At 39.9% G+C, this 26,362-nt stretch overlaps 1 protein-coding gene across 2 annotated transcripts; it reads right to left on the bottom strand.

The window, feature by feature from the left end:
• Positions 1-5,745: 5,745 nt before the first annotated feature.
• On the bottom strand, positions 5,746-25,397 carry STEAP4 (STEAP4 metalloreductase). 2 transcript variants are annotated; one of them, XM_007446743.1, is made up of 5 exons: positions 25,370-25,397; positions 10,481-10,935; positions 9,332-9,859; positions 7,909-8,073; positions 5,746-6,161 (listed from the first exon to the last, which is right to left on the bottom strand). In XM_007446743.1, the coding sequence occupies exons 2-5, from the start codon at positions 10,931-10,933 to the stop codon at positions 5,898-5,900; spliced, it is 1,410 nt and encodes a 469-aa protein (XP_007446805.1). In that variant the 5' UTR covers positions 10,934-10,935; positions 25,370-25,397; the 3' UTR covers positions 5,746-5,897. The 2 variants fall into 2 exon arrangements, with proteins under 2 accessions (XP_007446805.1, XP_007446806.1); XM_007446744.1 differs by having other exon boundaries at positions 9,332-9,508.
• Between the last annotated feature and the right edge of the window lie 965 nt (positions 25,398-26,362).

Here is a 26,362-nt window from a genome sequence, read left to right as displayed (position 1 = left end):
CCCCCCGTGAACTGTTCAGACTGGCTGCACAATTTTCTGTTGGATTGTGTAGCTGTTGTTAGTACTGAATGCTCATCCTCTTGGCATTCACCCCTACGAGCTGAAAGCTGCTTGTGTGAACACCTGTGACACCTTGCCTGCAGGATTTTTCCCCGGCCGTGGTGGCATGTACAGTGAGCATATGGGAAAACTCAAAAGAACCAGAAAGTTAGGGTCCTATAGCAGCTTCTCTCATCCAGTAACAAACGGGAATTTGGTCTATAAAACCTTCCTTTCCCCTTGATGGGGATAAAAGGTATATATGACGCTGTTTCCCATGGAGTGGCTCCCACAATGGTAACTGGCTTGAAAACCCACACTTTATTCCTCCCTCGCTCTTTCTACTTCCCTACTCCGTTCCCAGTACTTAATGATTTCATTTCCAGAATAAACTACACATTTGCTTTAGAATCCTTGCCTCAGAGTTGGCTTCTGGTGGAACCCAAGTCAAGCCAGGTTGTGAGGCCCATCTTTGAGTGCTACTCAAAATGTGGGCTGCAGATGGTTTGTGACCTGTTTGTCACTTGTCTGATAAACTCAAAAATTGAGCTTAAAAGTTTAGAAACTTCTACAGCAATTTGATGTTGCTGTGATATTTAAGTGTGGTGATTTTATGTTTTACACACACACACACACATGTCTATGACGAATTGGAAAAAACAAAACCAAAAACACTCCACAGTTGGAGAAGGCACAACTGGCACTAAGACCAGTGGATGGAAGAACAATTAGGACAATTTTGGTTAGATATGAGAGAATTTTCTAATTGCCCACAGTACCTAAAAATGGAAAGATTTCCTGTTGGTGGCAGTCAACACTTGGGAAAAGTTAAGCCCACTTGGTTGGCTGGGCTGGTGAGACTGTAAAGAATCCTTGAGTTTGAGGGTAGATCTTTCGTTTTAACAGATTTTACTACTCTGCCTTTATGAAACTTGAACAGTAATTCACCTCTTTCTATGAAAGAAAAGATTAGTAAAAATGAAACCAATACCTGGTTTGTATTCCTTAATGCATGCTGACTCTCTAAAAATCATAAGGGTTTAATTTTAGTTGATCCTGTTCTGATCGTTTTTGATATATTGTGAGTTCCATTCCAACAGCCCTTCATATTTACAAAACTGAAAAACTGGCAACTTTAGGTAGCGGGACTGAGTCTTTTTTTTTTTTAGCACTAAGATTTCTCAACTAGTGTTAAAATACTAAGTGAAAAGTGTTATGAGATTTCCTGGTGCGTCACTGAATCTCAAGAACAAATAAGTCCTCTCAGTACACAATGCACTAAGGTGAAACCAGAGAGAAAGAACATTTGCCTTGCAGCTTCTGAAGAGCTGTACTCTCCTTGGCTACTCCTCTGAACCCTCAGGTCAGGGGTTTTTGCCTACCTCTACCTGAACAGAGGTCTCTCTGCTGATTAGGAAAGCTTGTGGCCAGATTGGAATAGGAAGACTAAAGTGGCACTTAGAGCTGAGCTCAATGCTGAAACCAAGGGATCACATGTCGCTGCAACCGTAAAGGGCATCCTAAAATCAACAGTAGGCAAATGTGGAGTGCTAAAGATGGGGCAATCAGGAATATTTAAAGCTTCCTTTAAAAAGTTTCAAAAAAACGTTGCCAGTGGTTCAGTCCACTCAGCCTAATATATGGATCCAAAGGGTCATTTTGGAGGACAGCGTGAGGGTCCTCCATTGTGTTGTGGTGTCGAAAGGCAATGGCCCTGGACTCAGATGGCCTCAATTCAAATCCCACGTCTGCCTCTTACTAGGCCTCTTACTCAGATGGGCTCAGTTCACATCCCATGTCTGCCTCTCAATGTTTATAAGGCTCAGTTTCTTCTGAAAAGTGGGGATAATGAGAGTATTTTAGAGAATTGTTATGAGGAGTAAGTAAGATAATGCATGTCAAGTGTTTATTGTTTGCTCATAGTATCATACAACCAACGTCATTAAAAGCCTTCCAAGATTCCCTCCTAGCAGGAAACAGATAGAACCTTATGTAAACGGAAGGGGTCAGCTGTGTTTGGATGGTCAAATTGGTTTGATGGCTTGGGGAGGGAGAGGTACTGGGAGGGATGAAAGGAGATCGGCTGGGCCAGGGCGTGGGTGCACAGTCCTCCTCGTCCACGCAGCCCTTTTCCCAGCCCTTGCTTTCCCTGCACCCTTGATCCCCCTCCTCCCTCAGCGGGATCTTCTTCCTTCCTCTTCTCTGAGAGGTCAGGGCTTCGCCTTCAGCTTCAGAAAGGTAATGAAGAGAAGAGTGACTTATTCTCTCCTCCTGAATTCTACTGAACGAATCTTTGGAAGAGTAGCGGGATTTTCTACATTGTAATCTTAACTCACTGTAGAAAAGTGAAGGAGGATCATATAAGGAGAGTTTTGGTATGTGTGTATCAAACGGGTGGTGGTGTGGGTGATGGTGGTGTTGATGGAGAATGGACATTGAGAGCTGTGTGTGCAGCACCTTGACTGCCATTCCTCCTTGATCTGGGGAGGAGGTCCAGAACCTAGTGGTGGTCCTAGTGGTCAAATTCATTATATTTACATTCACGGTTATCATGGCTCTTCTGTGGTCCCTGAACAATAAATGCATGAAGAGCTCTTGAACGCAATTCCTGACTGAGGTAGCTTTCGAATAGGGACTTTGTTCTCTCTGCTTCTAGCTTACTTCAGGTGGCCGGCCCTCTCTTTATTTATCTGTTTTTATTTTGTTTTCAAAAGAATGATAACACCCATCAGGGCTGCAGCTGTTCGGTTGTCCAGGGCATTTCATGTCGGGTCCCGCAGGTTGAAATCCAACTTGAAATCAGTCTACGCATTAAGGCATTTGCCCTGTCCGGGTGGCATCCATCTGGAGGGAGGAAGGAAAGCCTTTTTTTTCTTCCACAAAAGTCCAGTGTGGGATAGTCTACCCCTACGCCTGTTTGGCCAGCTGATGCTTTCCTTTCTCTGAGGGTAAAACTGAAACATGCAGGATGTTGAAATGCATCATCCTGCTGGGTGCAAGCTTGTGTCACATGAAGCTGCAAATCCATTAATGTGCTTTTCAACCCCTGTACTGCCTCTCCTTTTCCTTATCTCTGAAAGGAACTATTTTTAGTTCCAGATGCTGGAGCTACTGTGATTCAAAACCTTTCAGTCACTTTCTTTGGAATGCTGATGAGTCAAAACCAGAATGATTACAAAACTAGAAAGATTCTACAGAAGCAGTCATCCCTTAATATGGGGAAAACATACAAAAATAAAAGGTATATGATATCGTAAAAATTTTTCTAGAATACAGGAAACATACCAGCAGTAAGGAAGTTTAGTCTCACTTTTTAATGTAGAAGAATAGTTTGGAAGAGTTAAAAGGAATATAGTTCACCCAACACACCTATTTCTATTGCTTCAAACTCATTCTTTCCACCCTAAGTAAACTGGGGGAGTCAGCTGTGTTAGGATGGGCTCATTGGTTTGATGGTTTGGGAAGGGAGGGATATTGGGAGGGGCGAAAGGAGGGAATTGGCTTCTCTGGTCAGCTGGTGGGGCTTGGAGCCCTTGTGGATGAGGCTGAGGGTCATGCCCAGCAATGCACTGTGACGCCAAAACACCAGGGGCGCTCTGTAACGTCTGGCTTCCTGGATACCTTTTGTGAAGTACCCAGGTAGAGCATTTTTACTAGGTTATAAAAGTAGAATCCTTTTTACTCTAGGTAAGTTTTTTTTTTTTTTTTTTTTAACCTAAGAGTGGCTTTTTCTGTTTTTAGTAATGAACCATGTAGCCAGTAAAAACTTTACTCTTTTACCCAAAAAGGAGCATGGTTAATCCCAAAGGCATTTTTTAGATCAGCCTGGATAGTACTTAACCTTTAATCAACCAATTCTCTAGCCAAAAAGCAGCTGCCAACTCTAGAATACTTGGCTGTTTTGCATAAAATAGCGGGATGAGTAGTGACAATTTCCCTGTCTTTCTCACTGATGCTCTTGGGTCAGCACCACATACCACAGCTCTGCTCGAAGTCGCAAGCTTTTTTGTATCCTTGCTTGGGTGGATCAAGAATAACGTAATGGAGTATATATTCTGTGTATCTTCTCATTAACACAAATTGAAATAAAAAACCAAGTCTGGTAGGGTATAATGAAACCAACACCCTCATTCAGTGCCAATGGTATTGACTTTAGAAATAATTTGGCAATATGTATCCAATGCTATTAAAAGTTCTTTACTTTTTAATCCCAATTCTTTGCAAGTATTCTGAGGAAGTAATTTAAAATATGGAAAAATTGTACGTGCCAAGATATCCTATGAAATGTTTTAGTAAAAAATGGATATAACCTAAATGTTGAATTAGGGCAGTGGTTAAATAAATGCGTATTTGATATAACATTATGCAGCCACTGATTCAATACATATACCATGTAAGTAAGCAGACAGAGCCACGATATATTAAGTGAAAAAGGAAGGGTACAAAATTGAATATACAGTATAGGTAGAACTATTTTCAAAAAGTTTTATAGAAAAATAGCCTGGATTGTGGGTGATGTTTTAATATATTTTAATCATTTTATATAAGGTCATATAGAATATATGATAATAAAAGTAAAAGAAATGGCCTTTGTGGAGCAGGCAGAAAAATGTCAAACCCAAAGCCTTTTGGTTATTTCAGTGTGTGGGAAGGTCACACATAAGGCTCCTCTCAGCTCCATGTGTGAGCCAGGAAGGCTAATCCTGTTGAAGGTCGTCTTGGAAATGGCCTCGTCAGCACCACACAAAAGCAGAGAGAACCATCCTGCCTTCCAGCAAGGATCTGAGAAACAACCAAGTCTCCTATTACAACCGCTGCTCACACCTCTCTCCCCTAAGACACTATAATTCTCTCTCATCTATGTATCAGCCCAACTTACACTTTCATTATTTATTTAATTTCACTGCTTAAATTGACAACAAACTATGACAAGCTACAGAAGCTACTTTTTTATACTACAAATGCATTTCATAGATGATTAATGTTGAACAAAATTTGGAATATATTATTTACAAAGCATACCACAAAACCTAAACAATACCAAACCTAATATAGTGCAACTTTACAAAATTTATTTAAATTTTGGTTTATTTGAACTTTTTTCACAAGGGCTTTTATCAGCTCTTCTTTGCTTATTTTACCTTGAGAAAATCCAAGTGGGTATCCCTCATTTTTAACTCAATCTTTCCTATGCCTATTTCCTTTGTAGAGGAAGGATCTATATCTTATGATATAGATTTTTATATATCCAACCCATGATTACTTCCAATCACTTGTGATATTTTTATTGTTTTATAAAATAATTCCCCACACTACGCATCCATATTGGTAACAAAATCAAAGAGCACACGCAGCTACAGAATTCACCATGGAAATATTTATGATAACCTGCCCTGCCAGAAACCAAACTAAAAATCTCATTCCTTTTACTTCCTCGGCCCTCTTCTTCAGACATATCTAATAAAGCCTTTATCAGTGGCCACGATCTTACTGTTTTCTCTTTCACTCCTCTCTGCCCTTGAACCAGAGAAGAAAACTGCATGGACTTCCCCTGTATTTTGCAAGACATTAGGTCATGCATGCTGCCCACAACAAAGAAGCTTCCTAGTGTGAAACCACAAAGCGAATCGTGACCTCAGCACCCCCAACTCCAGCAAAAGGAGAGGCAGGCGCCAACACCGATTCAACACCAGCCTGAGATCAAACGGTGTCCATTTCTCAAAGTCAGGTATGATTTCTTTCTCTGTTCACAAGCTTCAGCCCGTGGTGGGAGAAAAACGCTTTCTTCACTGCACCCATTATTATTCTCTAAACATACAACACCATAGTTAAAAAGTCCAGGTGAATTGAACTTTGCTTTAAATATCTGTTTTTCCATTCAATGCTGATTCTGAGAATTTCGGGTTCCTTTCCCAGCCCTCGCGGATCCGTGTAAGGGTCTTGTCTATACATGGCAGGATGAGGATGAACTTGATCACCAGCACCGTGCAAGGGATGATCAGTGCTATCACGTAGGCTGAAGGAAGATACCAGACGAGGCTTGAAGGACTGAGGAATCTCTTTCCACCGTACACCAAGGTGTGGGCTGTGCACAAGATCAGGGTCAAATAACCCAGTTTGGACTATAAGCAAGAAACAAAAACATATACATTAACACTGTTTACACTGTAAGCCAATGAAGGGTATTTGTCAAAGCCACAAGCTTTTGAAACCTGTAATATTTAGAACACTGCTAAGTCCTGAAAAACCATTAACTCTCCTTCAGGATGATCAGTGTATCATTTAAAAAAAGACTGTGCTGGGCTTCCCTGGTGGCGCAGTGGTTAAGAATCTGCCTGCCAATCAGGGGACATGGGTTCTAGCCCTGGTCTGGGAAGATCCCGCATGCCGTGGAGCAACTAAGCCTGAGCACCACAACTACTGAGCCTGCACTCTAGAGCCCATGAGCCACAACTACTGAGCCCATGTGCCACAGCTACTGAAGCCCACGCTCCTAGAGCCCGTGCTCTGCAACAAGAGAAGCCACCACAATGAGAAGCCCGCGCACCACAACGAAGAGTAGCCCCCGCTCGCTGCAACTAGAGAGAGCCCTCATGCAGCAATGAAGACCAAAAAAAAAAGAAGAAAAAAACGCAGCCAAATAAATAAATAAAAAGACTGTGCTTGCAAATGACATGGTGGTTTCATCTTAACCTAACTGGTAAAGATTAGGTTAGGAAAGATTCCCAGGAGTAAATTCTTTTGCATTAGAATAAATAATGTACCTTCTTCTTCAGTGGTAAAACTCTTTCCTGAATCACCTTTTCTGGAGGCCAGAGATGAGTGAGATACAGTGTCTCCTCAAGAAGTACCACATTAGTATATGTTGCTGACTAAGAGCAGATGCTAGCTACATTCTGTCGCAATAAAGAGCAATTAGCAAACTTTACTTTTGGTTGGTTGTTTGTTTTGGCCTAAATACAAAGCTCAATGTTTATTTCTGTCTTAATGTCTTGAATAAAGGTGTAAACATGAGAAAATGTTGACTGCATTTGGTCCCTGGGAGAAACTGCAAGACTTCTGAAATTCAAATTGTTCTATAAAGTTCAAAGCTGATTTCAGTTACTAATAGTCTGTTCTGTTATACTGGTTCACAAGGAGCATGCATCAGAATTACTCAGAGGGCTTGTGAAAACAAACTGCTGGGCCATGCCTCCAGAGTTTCTGATCCATTTAGGTCTGGGTGGGGCCCGGGGATTTGCATCTAATATGATCCCAGGTGATGCTTGTGATGCTGCTGCTGCTGGTCCAGGTACCACACTTTGAAGACCTGGTCTATAAGATTAGTTACCAGCTGCTTTTAATGAGGTATCTGGTGGTTGATGTGTGGAAAAACCGGTTTTCCCTCTTACAGACCAGCGTTGAATCTGGTATGATGACAGTCTAGTGTATCTTGCTTTGAAGGTTTTAAAGATTATTTCATTATATGTGTTTCATATCAATAAGTCCATATTCTAAAGTTGTTTTTCAGAAGTAGAAATTTTGTGTTTGGGTTTCTCTCCACCTTGCACCTAGTACATCTCCACACACAGAATTTAATAGTAGTTGGTGCTTTTCACTCTATACTCTTAGCTGTGGCTCTGGGAGTGGTCAGGAATCTTGGCAAGGGATGCCCTGCGAGGAAATTCAGCCATCATGGAATCTGCCTTTTCGTACCAGAGTTTAGCATTTTCTAATCTGAACTTGTTTCAGTTGCTATTTTTATGAGATTGCTAGGGAAGTGATGGAGTTAAATGAAAATTTATGCAGGGTATGAGAGAAAAATGAGAATATTTGTAAAGCCAGAATCATTTTGCACCGTAAAGCAGATTAAATCGTGAAGTCTTTTACCTGGACAAATCGGAACTCTCTCCAGTTGACCATGTTGCTAACTGATGGCAAGGAAGTGATTCCCAGGAGTACAAACAGGAAAAATCCAAGCATTCCCATAGCGATATATGAATCGCTGAGCCAGGCAGTAGAGGTACTAAATGGACTTTCTTTCTTGGCTATTGCCTAAGAAAAGTTATAAGCAATTTTTTAAAATTCCATTTTTTACAAACTGCCCAGACTTTTAAGGGGGTGAAAAAATACCTCTGCATGGTTTCTTTGCTCGAGGAAAATTGTATAACATTTCTTAACAATCACTGAAAATAATTACACCTAGAAAAATACACTTAGATATTATATTTTTTGATAGAAAAAGTAATTGGTTCTACTGGGACTTTATTATGATAGTTGACTCCGGGAGTTGTATAGAGACTTTTAATTGACCCTATAAATCCTAAAACAAAATAAGCATTTACTTAAACCTTCTTTACCATATGGCTTCTTGTTCCCCAAGCAAAAATTGCTGTTCTCAAATGATTACATCAGGATTCTCTTTTCCTGCTTTATATGCTGATTATTCACACACATGAAGTTTGAGTTCTTTCATGTTTTTTATGTTGTAATATAGCATCAAGTCTGTTGCATCACATCTTGAGAGAAATCTGGCCCCTGTAGCATGACTCTTACCCAAGGACATCCCATGTATTTGTTAGGGAAATAATGTAGGGAAATCCACAGACCCAGCACTTTGAGACTGCAGTAAGATTGATCAAAATCAATTATTTCCCAACTAGAACTGATGTGTAGAACTTCCTCTGGGACTGCTTTAAGACTCCCTGAGCTGATTCTCTCTATTTTGACTATGCAGAATATAGTATTTGACATTTGCTCAGAATTGTTTAGCTTTCTAGTTATTGAGGACAGCATCCCACAAGTCAAACATTAATGGAGTTATAAGCACCCTTTTGTGAATTTGTTTACATTCCTATGACACATGTTTGGACACAGCCCCCTCATGTATAAGGCGGTTGGTTTTGACTTCCAAAAGGAAGTAGCATGCATAAGAATAGAAACTTGAAAACACCTTGGCTTCCATTTATTGAAGTAACTCAAGTAGGTTCATTAAGTTTTCCTGAGCCTCCAAATCTGTTAGTTTTGTCAGTATCTCAGTGAGTCCTGGGAATATAGATATGGACCCAAGTGGACCTGGGAATCTACCTTTCATTCTCAATAGGTGTATGAGATTTCAACCAGATTCAGTAAAAAACAAAACAAAACAAAACAACAAACCCCTCAAAACAAACATGAGGTGTCTAATTATAGCTACTTAAAAAAATAAAGATGCTTAGAAGAGTGATTTTCTATAACTGTGAAGTGGAATATGATGTAGCAGGATTGCTCTTTGATTTAAAGAATAGGAGAATACAAATGAGTAGAGATTTACCTGGGCAATGGTTCTGTTGGTCAATGTCCATCGTACATAATAACGAATAGGGATCACAAGTGTGTAGAGGACATGAAGGAAGGCAAATCCCAGTGCTGTCAAGCCAAGCTGCTTTCTGCAAAGCATCCAGTGGTCAAGCCAGTCTGGGAATCGGCGGTATTTTGTACCTCGGTACAGCTGCAGGATGGCCGCAATAACGCCAGGGAGGTAAACCAAGGCCAGCAGTGTAAGTGCTGCTATTGGAAAGACACGATTTGGAATAGAAATAGCCAGGTGGAATGTCCTATCTTTTTTTTCATAAACATAAGGGTAGATTACTTCTCTTATTACACAGTAGAAAAAGAAGAATACACACAGAACAGCAGACAAATAGAAGGGGAACTTCCACATTGGAAATAGTTGCAGTGGGTAGTTTTCAATTTCATTGGCTGCCATGAGAGATCCTTTATCCAATGGAGTAAGTCCAAGACTACGAACAATTTCCATTACTCTTTGCTTGGCTTTGCTGTCATTTCCGCAGACAAACACCTGGGTTAAAATAATTCATTTTGTATTTATTCTTTCTTTAGTAATTATTTTGAAAGTCTGTAGAAGCACTTGGTAGTTAACTGCTTTACAAACAAGGCTGTAGAAAGGACATACTTAACAAGATGATGGTTTAGACTTGCACATGTGTGTTGGATAGTTAAGTACCAGGGTTTTAAGTTGAGAGTGGCTGTAAGCATATCACACTGATATGATAAGACTTGGTTCTCCACAATGCAAACAGTTTGATCTCTCTTCCATATTCTTGGGTGCCGTATCACTTATGGATTGCTTTTAATCTCAATGAATAAATGGAACCCATTTCATACAAGGTAATGGGAGTAGAAGGGATACCCATCAACAATTTAGCAGTGTTATTTTCTAGTACTGACAGGAGGGCTCCAGAGACTGACACCATTGGGTTAGACAGGGTACAGACAGTGCTAAATAAATCACTACAATTGGTTACCCTACTTGGCCAAGCCCAAGAAAGTTATTCATGGCACATATTAGCAGAATGAAGTGTTTTCTTTTGGAATTATGTTTTGGAATCTTTGATGTAAGCACATATTAAGACATTCAGTTTTTAAAGATGGAGTGTAAAAAGTTATCATTTAATCTTACCTGCCGACTTGCATCCAGTGCCCTTGACTGGAGAGCCCAGGCTGAGATGGTGTTAAATGCTTTTACCACGTGGGCTCCTGGCACCAACTGAGCAAGGTACTCTGCATTCGATTGCGGATACTGCTTGATTTTGAGGTTGTTGCTGACGTCGACCAGTATTTTCCCATTGAGAACCTCAGTTAATTCTGTGAGAAAATTGTAATGTTCCCTGTGGATTGCTATGATTATAATGTCAGATTTCTGGGCCGCTTCTGAGTAGCTCAGGACCTCTGCACCGTTGGGCAGCAGACTGGACATCTGGGGGTTTCGACTTCCAAAAACAATAGAATAACCACATTGGAGCATTTCAAGTCCCAGTGATTGTCCAAAATCTCCAGTTCCAAAAATACATACAGTCTCTTGCTTCTCTGAAGAATTCATAGTGAGAAGAAGTACATCTGTAGTTTTCTCCATAACTGAAAGATAATAATGCAAACACCCTACAAAATATGAATGTTCTGGGGAAAATTAATGACAATTATATCCAGGAAACAGTGATTGACTGATGTTGTTTGAATCTTTTACTGAGTTATCTCAAGCATATTCCCTACAAAATTTGGAAGGAGTAAAAACTGTCTCATATGTCTTTATTTTTTTTGAATTTTATTTTAATTTTTTTTAAATAGCAGGTTCTTATTAGTTATCTATTTTATGCAAATTAGTGTATATATGTCTCGTATGGCTTATTAACAAAATCTTCTATTGGATAAAGAAATGCAGTAAAAACCCAAGACGCTTACTGGTTGCTGTCTTAAACTATGGACACGTATCACAATGATACTGCATTTATTGAACACTTAACAGTCCTAAAGTTCTCAAGAGCAAAATCTGACAAAGAATGCAGTAATAAGGAAATTACAGACCAATTCATTTATGTTTAGTGATACAAAAATCCCAGATTAACCAACAGAATCTGGCAGCCTGTTAAGAGACAGTGCACATTGATCACATGGGGTTATTCTAGGAATGTAAAGATTAGTTCTGTAAATTCAATATTAGAAAATCTTAATAGAACTCACCATATTAGAACATTAAGGAGAAAAATGTGGCCATGTTTATGTATGCTAAAAGATCAAGAAGCTATATGTCTTCAGAAATTTATACAACATTGTAAATTAACTATACTTCAATTAAAAAAAACCTAAAAAAATTGATATTTGTCCTTGATTCATATTTAAAAAGGAACAAATAGATATTTCCTTAACATACAAAGTATCTATTTAAATAGCCAAAGTATCTATCTAAATAGCCAGTTGGAAGAAAAAGTTTAATCTATACCTCACACTCCACCCCAAGGTAAATTTAAAATATATTAAAGATTTAAATATATTTTTTTAAATGTAACTATAATAGAACTACAAGAGGCCATGGAGAATTCTTTTATAACCTTAGAGGGGAAAGGCCCTTTTCCTATATCACAAATCCTTGAAATCATTAAAGAATAAAGGGACAAGTGTGATTACATAAAAATAAATGGCTCACAGGCTTAGCCGCTCCGCGGCATGTGGGATCTTCCCGGACCGGGGAACGAACCCGTGTCCCCTGCATTGGCAGGCGGACTCTCAACCACTGCGCCACCAGGGAAGCCCTGGAAAAATATTATAAACTCATACAAACCAATAAAAAATTTGCCCATTAGACAATAGGGCAAAAGAATATGAGATGCTAGTTCATCCTAGGGAAATATGACTTTTCAATATAGTAAAAGATTTCTTAATCTTACCCAAAGTAAAAGAAATACAGGGTAAAACTAAACTGAGATACTGTTATAAACCATGTGATTGTGTTGCTTTTTAAGGTTTTGAAATTTAAAAATCTTGAAGTTTTCATGATCTAATAAAATAATCTAGGATACTCTCTCCACTTTCAAAGAATATTATTTCTTCCTTCGGTACTGGATTTTTCTCAAAAACTTTTCTCTTCCCAATATTTAGCATTTAGTTTAAACTTTTAGTTAATCTTTTTTTGGTGTGTGTGTTTGTGTGTGTGTGTGTGTGTGTGTGTGTGTGTGTGTGTGTGTGTGTGTGGTGTGTGTGTAGTCTCTTGTGTTCAGTGATGCATCCTCAGTGCTAAAAAAGAGCACTGCCTGTGATGGACCAGGCACTTCTTGGTAGATATTTGTGGGATCATATTAGAAGGGTGGAATGTCGGAGCTGGAAGCAGCAGTTGCCTCTGTGTGCCAGGCACAGCATGAGGTGCATGACAAGGAGGAAGCTGAGTGAGTACAGACTGAGCACTGGGAGTTAGGGAGGAGTAAGGTGAAGCAGAGAAGTGGGGGAAGGTGTTATAAGGACATTGCTTCTTCCACCCAAATGGGTTTAAAGTAAAACTTCATGAATTTGATGTGGAATTTCAAACCAGACCTAATCACTCTTCCATTCCAGCATGGTGAATTTCATGCAGATTGTAGAGCATATGAAGATTGCACCTTTTCAATAGGATTTCAGAAATTTGCCCTTTCCATTTTAGCCCATGGAAAACACCTGTTTTTTGTTTGTTTTTCTTGAAGTATAGTTAATTTCCAATGTTGTGTTAGTTTGAGGGTAAGCAAAGTGATTCACTTATACATATATATATGTATATATATATTCTTTTTCAGATTCTTTTCCATTATAGGTTATTACAAGATATTGAATATGGTTCCCTGTGCTATACAGTTGGTCCTTATTGTTTACCTTTGTTATATATAGTGGTGTGTATATATCTATTTTTTTAATTAATTTATTTATTTTATCTTTATTTTTGGCTGTGTTGGGTCTTCGTTGCAGTGCGCGGGCTTTCTCTAGTTGCGGTGAGCGGGGGCTACTCTGTTGCGGTGCGCTGGCTTCTCATTGCGGTGGCTTCTCCTGTTGCAGAGCACGGGCTCTAGGCGTGTGAGCTCAGTAGCTGTGGCTCACAGACTCCAGAGCGCAGGCTCAGTAGTTGTGGCTCACGGGCTTAGTTGCTCCGCGGCATGTGGGATCTTCCTAGACCAGGGCTCGACCCCATGTCCCCTGCATTGGCAGGCGGATTCTCCACCACTGTGCCACAAGGGAAGCCCAGTGGTGTGTATATGTTAATTCCAAACCACTGCGCCACCAGGGAAGCCCAGTGGTGTGTATATGTTAATTCCAAACTCCTAATTTGTCTCCCCCGCCCCCGCTATCCCCTCCACTTTGGGGACCATAAGTTTGTTTTCAATGTCTGTGAGTCTATTTCTGTTTTGTAAATAAGTTTATTTGTATCATTTTTTTTAGATTCCACATATAAGTGATATCATATGGTGTGTGTCCTTCTCTCACTTCCCTTAGTAAAGGAACAAGAAATACAAGACTTCTCTGTACTTCCACAGAAACTCTTTGAATAATTTAATTAATTAATTAATTATTTATAATTAAATATTTATTTATTTAAAATAATTATAAATAATTAATTATTATTTAATCTATTTATTTAATAATTAATATTTAATTAATTATTTTTATAATTTATAGTTATTTATATTTAAATATTTAATTTAATTAATATTTAATTATTTAATTATTAACAAGTGAATCATTTTATAAACTAGCTAGTGACTGATATCCTGAACTTTATCAGAGTAGGAAATGACCTTATATGGGAAAGCACCTGGATATGATCAGGGCCTATCATATGGAAACACAGCTGTCCCTTTGAAAAACTCTTAGCAGCATCTACAAATGCAAACTGGTGTAGCGAATTCTATTATTTTGCTAATCAGTTAACAACTAATTGTTATAACTCAAACCCTAAACTGCTGAATGATGCCTTAATTCTTCTACTTCGTAGAACTGGTTTGTGAGTGTATTGACAGAATACCAGTGTGCCTGGCTATTCCCTCACTTTTTCTCCATTCTTTATCCTAATATATTATTTTTCTATCTCCTATATTGGGATGAACATTTGCAAGCAAAATGTAGATTTGACAAAGTTGCCTGTGTCCTGCAATGAAATGGATTACCTTAATCATTGCAGTGAGAGTCCAGACTTTATTTTGACCACGTGGTCCCTACATTCATCTATTTTAACCTGTCATAAACTTTTTTTTAAAAAAAATGAAGATATTAACCACACTACACTAGTACTTTTTGCTCCACTTACTGGCCATGTGACCTTGGGTAAGTTAAACTATTTGTGTCTCAGTTTCACCAACTTTAAAATGAGAGATCTGAAGTACCAACTCTAGAGGCATTGTGAGGATCAGATGAATTAATGTATCTTAGAACAATTCCTGAGACATAGTAAGTACTCAATAAGCTGGCTATTATTAGGAGAGTATTTAATATGCTATAATTAATTAATCAGTCTATTAATGATCTAATTAATGTAGTCTTTATATAAATACTATAAATTAAGGGTTAATTATGCTTCTCTGTGATTATTGGAATATATAAAATTTACCTGAAATAGTATTCAATAATTCTTGAGAAGCTTCTGCTTTCCCCACTTCTTTCTCATAAATAAAACCTTATATAAAATGGCTTCAGAGCATATGAATTTATCAAAACACAGATGTAAAAACAGCTCAAGTGTGAATTTCTCTCATTTGTAATTCTTTCACATTTTATTTTAATATTTCCCCCTTAAAATGCAGCTTGGCAATCCAATATAACACACTTGGGCTGTTATCCCAAGCATTAAAATTTATTTTCCCTCTTAAATCTTCAGAGACAAACTGAAGATACAAAAACAGTAAGGAGATATTAAAATATCACTGGTGGAGTCAATAGAAAGAAATACAGTTATTCCATTGGGCAGTTAGTTAGTCCGTATCAAGTTATAGAAGTTATAAGGTTGATAATTGTGTCACACACATCTTGAGTTCCCCTTCAAATCCTCCTGGTTCTATTTCCAGTCCTTGGGCAATAACTGAGCTCTGCTCTGTTTCCACTGCCTAACAGAGGCTCACTTTGGGGCTCTAGATCTTTTAGCTCTCGATCCTTGTCCTGGGCTTCTCTGATACCTGTGCCTGTTTGGCACTCAGACATGTACAGCCCATGGCCCCATCATAGACAACGGGGCACAGGACGCCATGGATAAGTGCTTCCCCTTTCATCTTCTGGAACACAGTTCTGACACATTTCATAAGGTTCCTATGAAAGTCCCAGAGGAATAGAGTACCACTCATCTGTAACAGTGGCCGATTTAATGGGCTCTTGTCCTGTCTTTCCCATGTTCCCTGGTTTAAGCCCCTTGCCCCTCACTCCTGTTCCCTGGAATCACTTCCGTAATAAACTATCTGCACACAAGCCTTTGTCACAGGCCCTGCTTGCAAATCAACCCAGGATAATACACTATTTTGATTATTATTATCTTTTTATGGTAGAAGAAAAATGCTCAGACCTCAGGTTACAACTGGGATGATGAAATAACATGTAAAAAATTAAAAAGTTAGCTAATTCTTTGGAAGAATTTGATGCAGCACTCTTGGAAAAAATATCCTGAAAATAGATATTCATGAAAATGAGATGTATGCACACTCTAAACCACAAGGGAGATCTCATTGAGGGTGTATTTTACAGTAAGTACTAGGTAAAGAAGGAAGTTACAATCATTTCAGACTATTTGTAACTCAAAATAACTCCCATGTATAAACATAGATTTATGGAGGTAGTAAGGTTTCTTGTTCAAAGACTTGGAGAAAAACTTTCCTAGTCCTCTTTTATTCATAGATGTAAGATGGAAGGAATAAATAAAATAAGAAAGGTGGTAAACAGGAAGCGGAGTTATTAAGGGAAAGTTGGGGTAAGATGGTTATGGCATAGTGGTCTCCTCTCCTTCCTTCAGCGCTTTCCAAACCTCAGTTATGTAACAGGCAGCAAAACAAGACTACCCCCGGGTTCGGAAAATCTCTAGGTTTTGCCTCCTGTGGAAGCATCTCCCAGAGAGGGAAGCCAAGACAGACAAAGCGACCCCACAAGAGTGTTTATATAGATTAGAGATTGGCAACCAATGATGCAGATGCAAAGGTGGCAGAGACTACTGTGAGGGCCATGGTAGCAGCCACCAAGAAGCATAAGCATGAGTGTGTGTGTGTGTGTGTGTGTGTGTGTGTGTGTGTGTGTGTGTGTATGTATGTGTATGTGTGCGTGCTCATGTGCGTGTGTGATGAAGTGGTACTGGTGTGGGTCATGTAGAGTCTCGCCCATCAGGTCCCTCTGTCTGCAGATCCCACCCCCGGTTCTGGGAACCTAAGGCAGCATTCCGCTGGATGTTCCCAGCTAGGTATCCCATGAGGATGTTAGCACCAGTCTGGTTTGTGCTTTTGCTTCTCTCATCTCCCAGAGGTCAGAGGTCAGAGAGGCCCAGACCAGTTCCAGCTTTAGAGGATTCTAGCATATGAAAAGCATGGAAATGTCCTAACGGAATACAAACATTTCATATTTTAAATGCTTGTATTTAACAAGCAAAGAAACCTTTTTATTTAAAATACTTATAGATTCACAGTAAGTTTAAGGCTAGTACAAGAGGTCCTTGTGCATCCTTTATCATTTCCTCCAGCGTTTACATTTTATATAGCTAGAGTACAATATCAAAACTGGGAAACTGATATCAGGACATTGGGTGTGTCTAATTCTCTGTCATTTTATCCCTTGTGTGGGTTCAGGTACCCACTACTGCAATCAGGATGCAGAACTATTCCATCACTACCCCTTTATAGTCACACTTATCCCCCTCTCTGTCTCCAGCCCCAACCCCTGGAAGTCATTAATCTGTACTATACTCTGTAATTTTATCATTTTGAGAATGTTATATAATGAAATCACACAAAATGCAACCTTTTCATATCGGCTTTTTTTCACTTAGCATAATGCCCTCGAGATCCATCCAAGTTGGCGCATATGTAAATAGTTCGTGTAAATAGTTCGTTCCTTTTTAGTGTTGAGTCCATGGTATGGACTTCTTCATTTGCTAGTTTGCTACCTGAATGTCCTGTTTGGAAATGTTGCAACAGCGTTACAAAATCTGCATGTTTTAAGTGCTTATACTTAACAAGTCAATGCTATTAAATGCTCAGGTACCACCTCCTGAGATTCTGACTCAATTGTTCTGAGGTAGGGCCCAGACATCTGTATTTTTAAAAAACCAGACCAAACAGATCAGTTCTAAAGAGCATCCAGAGCTGAGAACCACTGGAAATGGGAAAAGATAAGGGTATCTTTTTTGGAAAGAGATGGTGAGGAGGGAAAAGGCAGAGGGAGAACAGGCTGTGGATGAGCTTGTAGGGGGATGCAGAAACATTTCACCTGCTTTACAATTTCTTCCTCTAAGTAACCATTGGCTGGGTCTGATAGCCTAGAATTCCTACTTTTATGAAAACTGGAGGCAAAAAGAGTGTGTAGGCCCCCTATGGGAGAGGGTCAAGGGATGCCAGACACAAGGCTTGGTAGGCTTTGCTCTACAACTCCCTTAAGGAAACTTTGATGAGTTGTCTTCCATGAGCCACAAGTTATAGTTTGATCAAATCCAGCCGTGAATCTGCTACAGTCACTCCTTCGTAGCATCTCTCATATGGTGCCAGACAACATCCCATTTACATTCGGATGAAACCAGTATTAAAGACATTCTGCCCCTTTCTCCCTTTGAGAATTCAGCTTTGAGTTCTGAAGCGATTGTTCACACAAGGTTTTGAACTCCTCCTACAGTACCCTCTCCGGACACCCCCCTGCCCTCCGTCAGGGTTGTAGCACACAAGTCCGGTGATCTGGCCTGGCACCTCCAGGGAGTCAGAACACAAATGACACTTTTAAACTCTATACGACCTGACAGGATTTTTCATTCTAATTTGATGCCTGTAAACAGGGATTTTAAAAATTCCTTCCTTCTGTTTTATTATCCCTTCTGAATTTCAGCCTGAAAGCCCTAGATGACTTGACAACACATTTGTAATGAGCTGAAGCCCATGAATCAAATGTTTCTTTTAATCACCAGGCATAGGGGCAGGATGGAGTTCTGCAACTAGGCCAGCCTTCCTCTGATTCAGAGCATTTGTTTTAATATATCCCAGGGACAACTGGAAAGCAAAAAATAGTAAAAAAAAAAAATTTTTTTTTAAACCTTACAATAATACATGAACCCATACAGTTTATTCACTGAGCTATTTCTGTATTTAGTGAGATCAAGGCTCTTTAGGGAAAGCAAGCATGCTCACATTTAAGCACATATTCTTTTACTAACAGGTATATATTACTGTAGCAAAATCAGAAGCTCTTGGTTTAAAAAGACCACTGATTGTAGTTTACAAAAAATGTAATGGGCCCATAATTAATGGAGTTTTCTAATTTTTTTGACAGTTCCATCTTCAGTCTATATATGCTATTTGAAAATATAATAGTACATTTCTTAATTTAGCCTTGTAGTTAGAAGTAGCTCTGTCAGTAATAGCTATAGACTGACATAAATCTATCATTTAAAGCTCTTAATCTAAATAAAGAAACCACTGCAGGTTGGTTGCTGAAAAATTGATTAATTATTTCAATTGTTTTGGGAGAAAATGTTATGTATCTCATAGCACTCTAATTTACTGATGCTTAGTTTTTATGCTAGCCAATAGAATGACCCAAAAGGAAACTAATCTTAACTTGTACAGTCTGATTAAATCACAAGAGCATAACTAAATATAACCTTTACATTAATATTCTATGGGGATATATATCCACATGAATTGCTAATAAGTAAAACTAGCCATGACATGCTGCAGCTAAAATGATTCTGTCAGTAACATTTCACTGCCACCCAATGAATACCAGGAGAGCAAGGTAATGCAGAGCTATATTATCTATTTTAATTGTACTTTAGGAGAAAATTTATTTATTTTAAATATTGGTTCTTTGGTGAAATTCTAGTCCAACTAAAAATCTTTTTAATATGTGTTTTCACATTTACATCTCAGCTGCATCTGTCAAGATAAATGAAGATTGTTTTATGATTCCCTGGCTAAGAATTTTATCATGTAGGTTTATTATCCCCTGTCTAGGCTAGTTAGTTCATTTGATTAAAGTTGGGGCTCATGACAGCAAGGTCAGGGATTCAGTCATGGCTGAGTTAATTTACCTTGACCTCTGTTTGCATTCTAAATCCTGAACAGCTTATAAATCTGTCGTTCACCAAAGATTCAGCATGAGAATCAGGACCTGGATTGCCACCATCAGAAAAACAACTCTATCTCACTGACTGGGTGGCATTTGGCTCGTACACAATACCTGAGCATTTGCTTTTTTAAAAAAATTTATTTTATTTATTTATTTATTTTTGGCCGTGTTGGGTCTTTGTTGCTGCCCACAGGCTTTCTCTAGCTGCGGTGAGTGGAGGCTACTCGTACTTGCGGTGCGCGGGCTTCTCATTAGAGTGGCTTCGCTTTGTTGCGGAGCACAGGCTCTAGGTGTGCGGACTCAGTAGCTGTGGCTAACAGGCTCTAGAGCGCAGGCTCAGTAGTTGTGGCGCACGGGCTTAGTTGCTCCGCGGCATGTGGGATCTTCCCGGACCAGGGCTCGAACCCATGTCCCTGCGTTGGCAGGCGGTTTCTTAACCACTGTGCCACCAGGGAAGTCCTGAGCATTTGCTTATTGGGTAATTTGGTGATCACAAAAACCCACTTAATATTTAGTATCCATTAGTGGGTTTTGCTTTTCTCGGACTGCTGTAGTCAGAGATATTTAGGAAGTGATTTGATCACTTCAGAATTAAGTTTGTTTAAATAAATTTCCTGTGAATAGTTATTTATCCTCACCTTGAGGCCACTGGGAATTATCTCAGTATTGATAACTGCCAACTCAGTTTGGAGATAGAGCAGTTTTTTTTTGTTGTTGTTGTTGTTTTTTTGCGGTATGTGGGCCTCTCACTGTTGTGGCCTCTGCCGTTGCGGAGCACAGGCTCCGGACGCGCAGGCTCAGCGGCCATGGCTCATGGGCCCAGCTGCAACGCGGCATGTGGGATCTTCCCGGACCGGGGCACAAACCCGTGTCCCCTGCATCGGCAGGCGGACTCTCAACCACCGCGCCACCAGGGAAGCCCGATAGAGCAGTTTTGCTGTGGATCTGATCTCATTCCCTGGCCCCCAACCCTACTGATGGGGTAACTCCAATCTGCTTCAAAGCATCTCCTCAGCATTTTTAGAAATCTCCTAGGGGTGGTTTACATGTCTTGTATATAGTCTCCTTTATCTTCTTTTGGGTACCGTTTTCTTCTATTTCTAATTTGGCTCTGGAGGCAAGGATTCCCAATGGCCAGAGTACGTCTAATGTTCGCCAAGACCCCATGAGCTTGAGCTGCGACCATGATCTGGCCTTTCAGCTGCTTCAATTCTTACCCCAGGAGGGAAAGTACCCTTGAAACACCTTTCTGCTTCCTGTATTATACTCTGATATACAAGCCTGAGAGCAGTGCTGGTTGATAAATATATTTTAGTGAAAGCAGCTCCTTCTTTTTAAGTCCTAGGTATTTAATTTCAGCTCTTTTTAGTTGTGTGGTATGACCAGAGCTGGCTTGCCAGATGAAAGTTTGAAATCAGCCATGGTGGGAGTTTTCACACCATGGAAATCAGCAAATGCTGTAATTCAGGACATTTTTTTTTTGCCTTAGAGAGCCATTTACCAGCATACCACTGACTCTTTCTCTGTCTCTCATCCCCTTCTCCCCAAGACTCTGCCTGTGACCATGGAAATGGAGAAATAAATGGACTGACAGGATGATATACTTTCCCACTCCTGACTTTATACTTTAAGCCTTAAAATCTCTTTCCTTAGAGGCCTTCCTTCTAGGAAGGCTCCTAGGTTCTTAATGATAACAGAATCCATGTGGCTTGCCTCCCTTAACAAATGTTCCAGACCCTCTCCACTGCACACATGGAGTTATCACGATTTTGGCTGTAAGTCTGACACTGCTAGACTCTTGGTTCCCTCAGGGAGATAGATACAGGGACCTCTTTGTGTACCATCATCCCCAAACACATATCTTCTAATTTTCCAGACATGCATTAAAAAAAAAAAAAAAAGCACAGTTTAGGATCTCAGTTGAAGATGACCATTTTTAACTGCAATGAACCATTTACCAACTTGCTAATTGCTTTCTCCTCAGCCCCCTCCCGTATCTCATACCACCTAAGTCAGGGCAATTGAATAGGATGAAGAAATCATTTTAGTACTTGGGTACTGGAGAAGAAATAACTAGAAGCATGATCATTTCTATAATAAGAATGATTTGCTGTAACTTAGTTCTTTTGAACTGTTCAATAGGCTTCATTTCTTGTGCCATGCCTTCAGGTATTAAGGAAACTTAAGTGTTTTACTTAAGTTAAACTAATTAAAACCTTTAAAAATTTAATATTCCAACTTTCATGACCTCAGTTAAATGCCTTAATCTCATTATGTCACTCTTTAAAATGAATTAAACTCCAAAGTATTATAGTTACAAATTTATTATGAACCTTACCCAGGATAGCAACATAATGGGGTTACTAAAATGAGAAGAAATACCAAGGTTGCTGCAATTTCTTTATCCTTTTAAAAATAGTTATAATAATTTCCACTACTTACTTTATATGTACTGTACAGCATACAGCAATCTCATGCTTATTCCCAAAAGGCAGGACACTTTGACCCTATTAACTAGTACAGCTCAGGGGGCATCCATGCTTATAACCTCCTATGCCCATAATGATAAGCATCTTTCAAAAATAAAAATTACTGTTATCAACAATGTCTTGGTAGGATTGCGTGTTTTTGACAGATTTATTGAACAGCCTCTCTGAGCCAGGCACTGTGCTATACAAGAGGGATAAAGTGATAAACTTTCGACTGACCTTGTCCTCCAGGGGCTCCCAAGTTGGGGAGGATGTAGACACATAATCAAACTGCTGCAATACAACGTGTGAAGATGTTGCATATACAGAGGAGGGGAGCTATTCTGCCTGGGAAGTAGGACAAGAAAGTTTACCAAAGTCTGTGCATAATTGCTTCAGACACTGCTTAATTTGGGCTCAAAACTGTTTCCACACCCTGTAAAATGAGAAGTATAGATGAAAGATGTATAATCAGTGTGGACCATTAGCCACGCCCTCCTATTCCTATGCTTCTCAGTGCTTGTGCCATCACCAATGAAACCCTGGTTGGAACACTTGGCCCTGTGCTTGATGCCATTTTTTTTCCTTCAATATTTGGAGCTAAGGTAAAAGAGATGTGTTCTAATAACCCCTCTCTAAGAGGAGTGCTATACAGTTATATTGTTACCTCTTAGCTTTCTTTTCTTTCAGAATTATAGTTCCTGACTTTTCAAAATTATCCTTTGCACACATTTACCTTCCTTATAAGATGAAAAGTGAACTTAACTTCATCCTGACATGAAGACTGATCATGTAATCTATATTTCAAAGAAACATACTTTCCTCAAAATAACTTTCAGAAGTATGCAACCATCAAAGTTCAGTATGATAAGGCTTTTTTACACATGGCAGACTACACTCTTCTAGAACAATGTGGAGAAGCATTCAGATTAGGATGTCATGTCCTGCTTAGGTAATTAGGGTGGAAATGCTTCTTTGAGTAGAACATTGCATATTTTTTGCAGTGACGTATTTCTGAAAGATGATCTTCATACAGTGCAAGCATTCTTTGTTCCTTTTTCCGTAATGATTTTGGAAGAACAAATTGCTTATGTATGTTGGCCAAGTATGTTTTCTTACCATACATTGTTTTCAGCATTAATTATCCTTTAGTTATTTACTTAGCTTTATTCCTTCCAGGTCTGATTTCTTCTCAACAAAAGAACAAGTGTTAATTCAAATCATTTTGGAAATGACCTAAAAGTCATTCAAAATTCACGGTAGGTTGCATACATCATGTGGAACTGTTCGTAGTTAACTGTCTTCATAGTTAACTAGTGACCCATTCTCTTTGGATGTGCAGAGCACAGAAGGACGTACAAAGCACAGAGTCAAACAGCTGGCTTCAGAGGCCTTGTAAACTTTATTTCTATTCCTTCTGGCCTAACTACAACTTCAAAAAAAAATCCCACACAGAAAACTTCACTATCCACAGCCTGTCCGAGATTCTTAGAGTAGGAATTATAGGTAGATGTAGCTGCAGACACTTAACAATTGACTTCCTCTTCAGAGGACAACCCAGAAGAAACCTACAAGTTGCCCTGGCAAGTCTTCAAGTTTGAAAGGTGATTATATCTTTTTTTTTTGCTAGCAGATAAACTTTGTGAAGATTTTAAAAGGAAATAATTTTTAAATAGCAGTTGACAAAAGATGCAAATGACTTATAAAGATAACTGGATGGTGAGGATCATGAGGATCATCATCTCCTTCAGGAGATGAGGAAATGTAGAGTGACTCTTCAGGATTTCTTCCATTTTGGAATTCTATGACAAATGAATCTATTTTTCTTAAAACTGTTCAGAAGAAGGCTCAAGGCTTAAGGTCTTCAATGTATGAACAGGCTTATAAAAACGTATTTGGTTACTTCGAACAACAGTTAGCAAGCTTAAGCAAGGCAGGAATCCTAAAATCATTCTCAAGTTAGGGGTCAGACCTCGAACATGCTGGTTTCTGAACCTTCAGTTGCCGTGTGAACTTCAGCAGCACCATAAATGTTGCCAAATGGACAGAGTGCTATGACCCAATTTCTCCATACACATGTTCCATTTCCTATACAACCTTGAAGCCTGATAAATAGGGAGTGCTTCATCCTGCTTTCTGGGTTGGCAGTGTTTGCCATGCAGGCAGAATACAGGCAGGTAGAATTTCATACTGTGCTAAATCAAAGCATTCTGAAAAACTCAGGGCCTTGCAAAAAAGTTACTGCTTCAAATAAATGTGCCATTTTATAAAATTACACCTACTGTATCAGAAAAAAATGTTCTTTCATATGAGTGACATTTATATGACTGCCATTTATAGGGAATAGGACATTCTCATAGAGCAAGGCTGAAGAGTTGGTTTGGAAAGCTGAGAGTATTCTCTGAATGATAAATGTGGTACAAGTCTAGATACTCGGTGGGGAAGGACTATCTCTCCACAGCTGGGTAGTTTCCCTATAAAAGTGAAAAACCTGCATTATTATGAAGAAAGTAATTACTTGGTTACACTTATAGCATTGATGAAATTTTCAGTGTATTTCAAACCTGCAAACATCTTTAGTCATGTGTTTTCACCTTGTTAAGAGTTGGATTTGTGGCTGCTCTGGTCCAAGAGCCTTTTATTTTACATGGGTGGAAACTGAGGCTGAGGTACTGAACTTCTAATTAGAACTAGGAATAGAATTCCCCAATCTACCCCTGCCCTAGTCTCCATCCAATTCACTTTCCCTTACACCTGTCATCTTTCAAAGAAAGTTTCTAAATTACTATCCAGAGGGAAAAACTACCTTCCAGCTGCCTCTGGACAAACAGGGAACCAAAGGCTTTATTTACTCTAAACAACTACATTCCAAACAATATTTCTCTGGAAAAGCAATTAATCACTAAACTGCAGAAGGACATTGGAATCAAGATCAAGGATGGAAGCGGTTGCAGATCTTAGGACACATGTTCAGCTCTTGGTCAAGAAGCGGACTCAGATCTAGATTGCCTTTATCCAGAAGTAAGATACAGAGAGGAATCCAAACCTCCAAGTCTTCTCCTTCGGTCTCGTCTGCACCCCGGGAATGAAAGTCTAGGAAGCAAGCCACTTGTTGAATTGCTTAACTCATCTGGCTACACCCTAGGGTGGCCTTGCGCCTTCTTCCCAGGGTGAGCAGGTTTGCGGAGCGGGGTCCTGGAAGCAGGGGTTTGAGGTGGGCGGAAGCTGATAAGGGAGGGGAGCCCTGTGGCGAAAGGTACAAGGCGAAGGCCAGCAGCAATGTGACCCACCTGCGGGAGAGGTGTTTCCCAGGCAACTGCGGTCCAGCGTGGCTGCTGCGGGGCGCGCTGAATGCCGGGCCGAGAGGGGACGCTGTGTGGCGTTCAGGCTCGGGGCTGTGGTTCGCCGCTCTCGTCGTTATAAGAAGCCGGAGAGCGGAGGGAGGGGTCCACTAGATTGCGCAAGAGAAGCGGTGAAAAAAGCAAGCGTTTCCAGGAAGAGTTCAAGCTGGGAATCCTGGGCAGCTGGAAAGACCAGAAATTCCGGTGCTGTCACTGCCGCTATTGCTTCAGATGTTGCTGCTGATCTCTGGCCAGCGTGGTTTTTAAAGCGTTTTCCCCAAACCCCTTGGGATATGTGCATCCCAGGCAGATTGAGGCTTGGAGAGGCTGAGGAGGACCCCTTTCCTAAGGAGCCAGAGGGGCCGCTCTGAAGAGCTGAGAAAACACCCCCTCATTTAGGCACCTAGGCATTTCCCCCTGTGCCATAGTGTCTTAATTCAGAGGTGTTGACATCTTTCCCCTGTGCCTGGAAACCCTCTTTTTTTTTTTTTTTTTTTCCAGGGAGGGGTTCATAGCCTGGATGATCTTGAATTTGGAGGTCTTAATTTAGGTAGATTAAATGGTTCAAAAGAAACAAACCAAGTGAAAGAGATGGATGATGATACCTTAATACACAATAATATATATTGGACTGTTAGTTTTTCTACTTAGGAAGAGCTCAAAAAACACAGCCATGGTGGTTTAGGATTTAACTAACTATGATAATCTGTGGGACAGAGCACTCCTGCACTCCCATGCTCTGTGGTCTAGAGCCCAGAGTTTTCCCAGTCTGTCTCTCACCCAGTCACCTGGTCTTAATGGCATGCTTGCCAAGGCCCAGATGTTCAGCCATGTGGGGGTCCTGTTCCCTGCACTTTTGAGCCAAACCCCCTTTTGCCTGGATTGCAACTCTCCCCAAAGCATCTCATGGAGTCAGCTCAGATCTCATGTCTTCCAAGAGGT

The sequence above is a fragment of the Lipotes vexillifer genome, unplaced genomic scaffold (genome assembly GCF_000442215.2).
Source record: "Lipotes vexillifer unplaced genomic scaffold, Lipotes_vexillifer_v1.1 scaffold617, whole genome shotgun sequence".
NCBI lineage: Eukaryota > Metazoa > Chordata > Mammalia > Artiodactyla > Lipotidae > Lipotes > Lipotes vexillifer.
This window is presented reverse-complemented; position numbering and strand designations above follow the sequence as displayed.

Coding starts and splice junctions, on each gene's coding strand:
- STEAP4 (XM_007446743.1), bottom strand. CDS start 10,933: ATGGAGAAAACTACAGATGTACTTCTTCTCACTATGAATTCTTCAGAG. Junction 8,074..9,331: donor CCAACAGAACCATTGCCCAG/GTAAATCTCTAC, acceptor AACTTTTCTTAG/GCAATAGCCAAGAAAGAAAG. Junction 6,162..7,908: donor GAGAGTTCCGATTTGTCCAG/GTAAAAGACTTC, acceptor TCTTGCTTATAG/TCCAAACTGGGTTATTTGAC.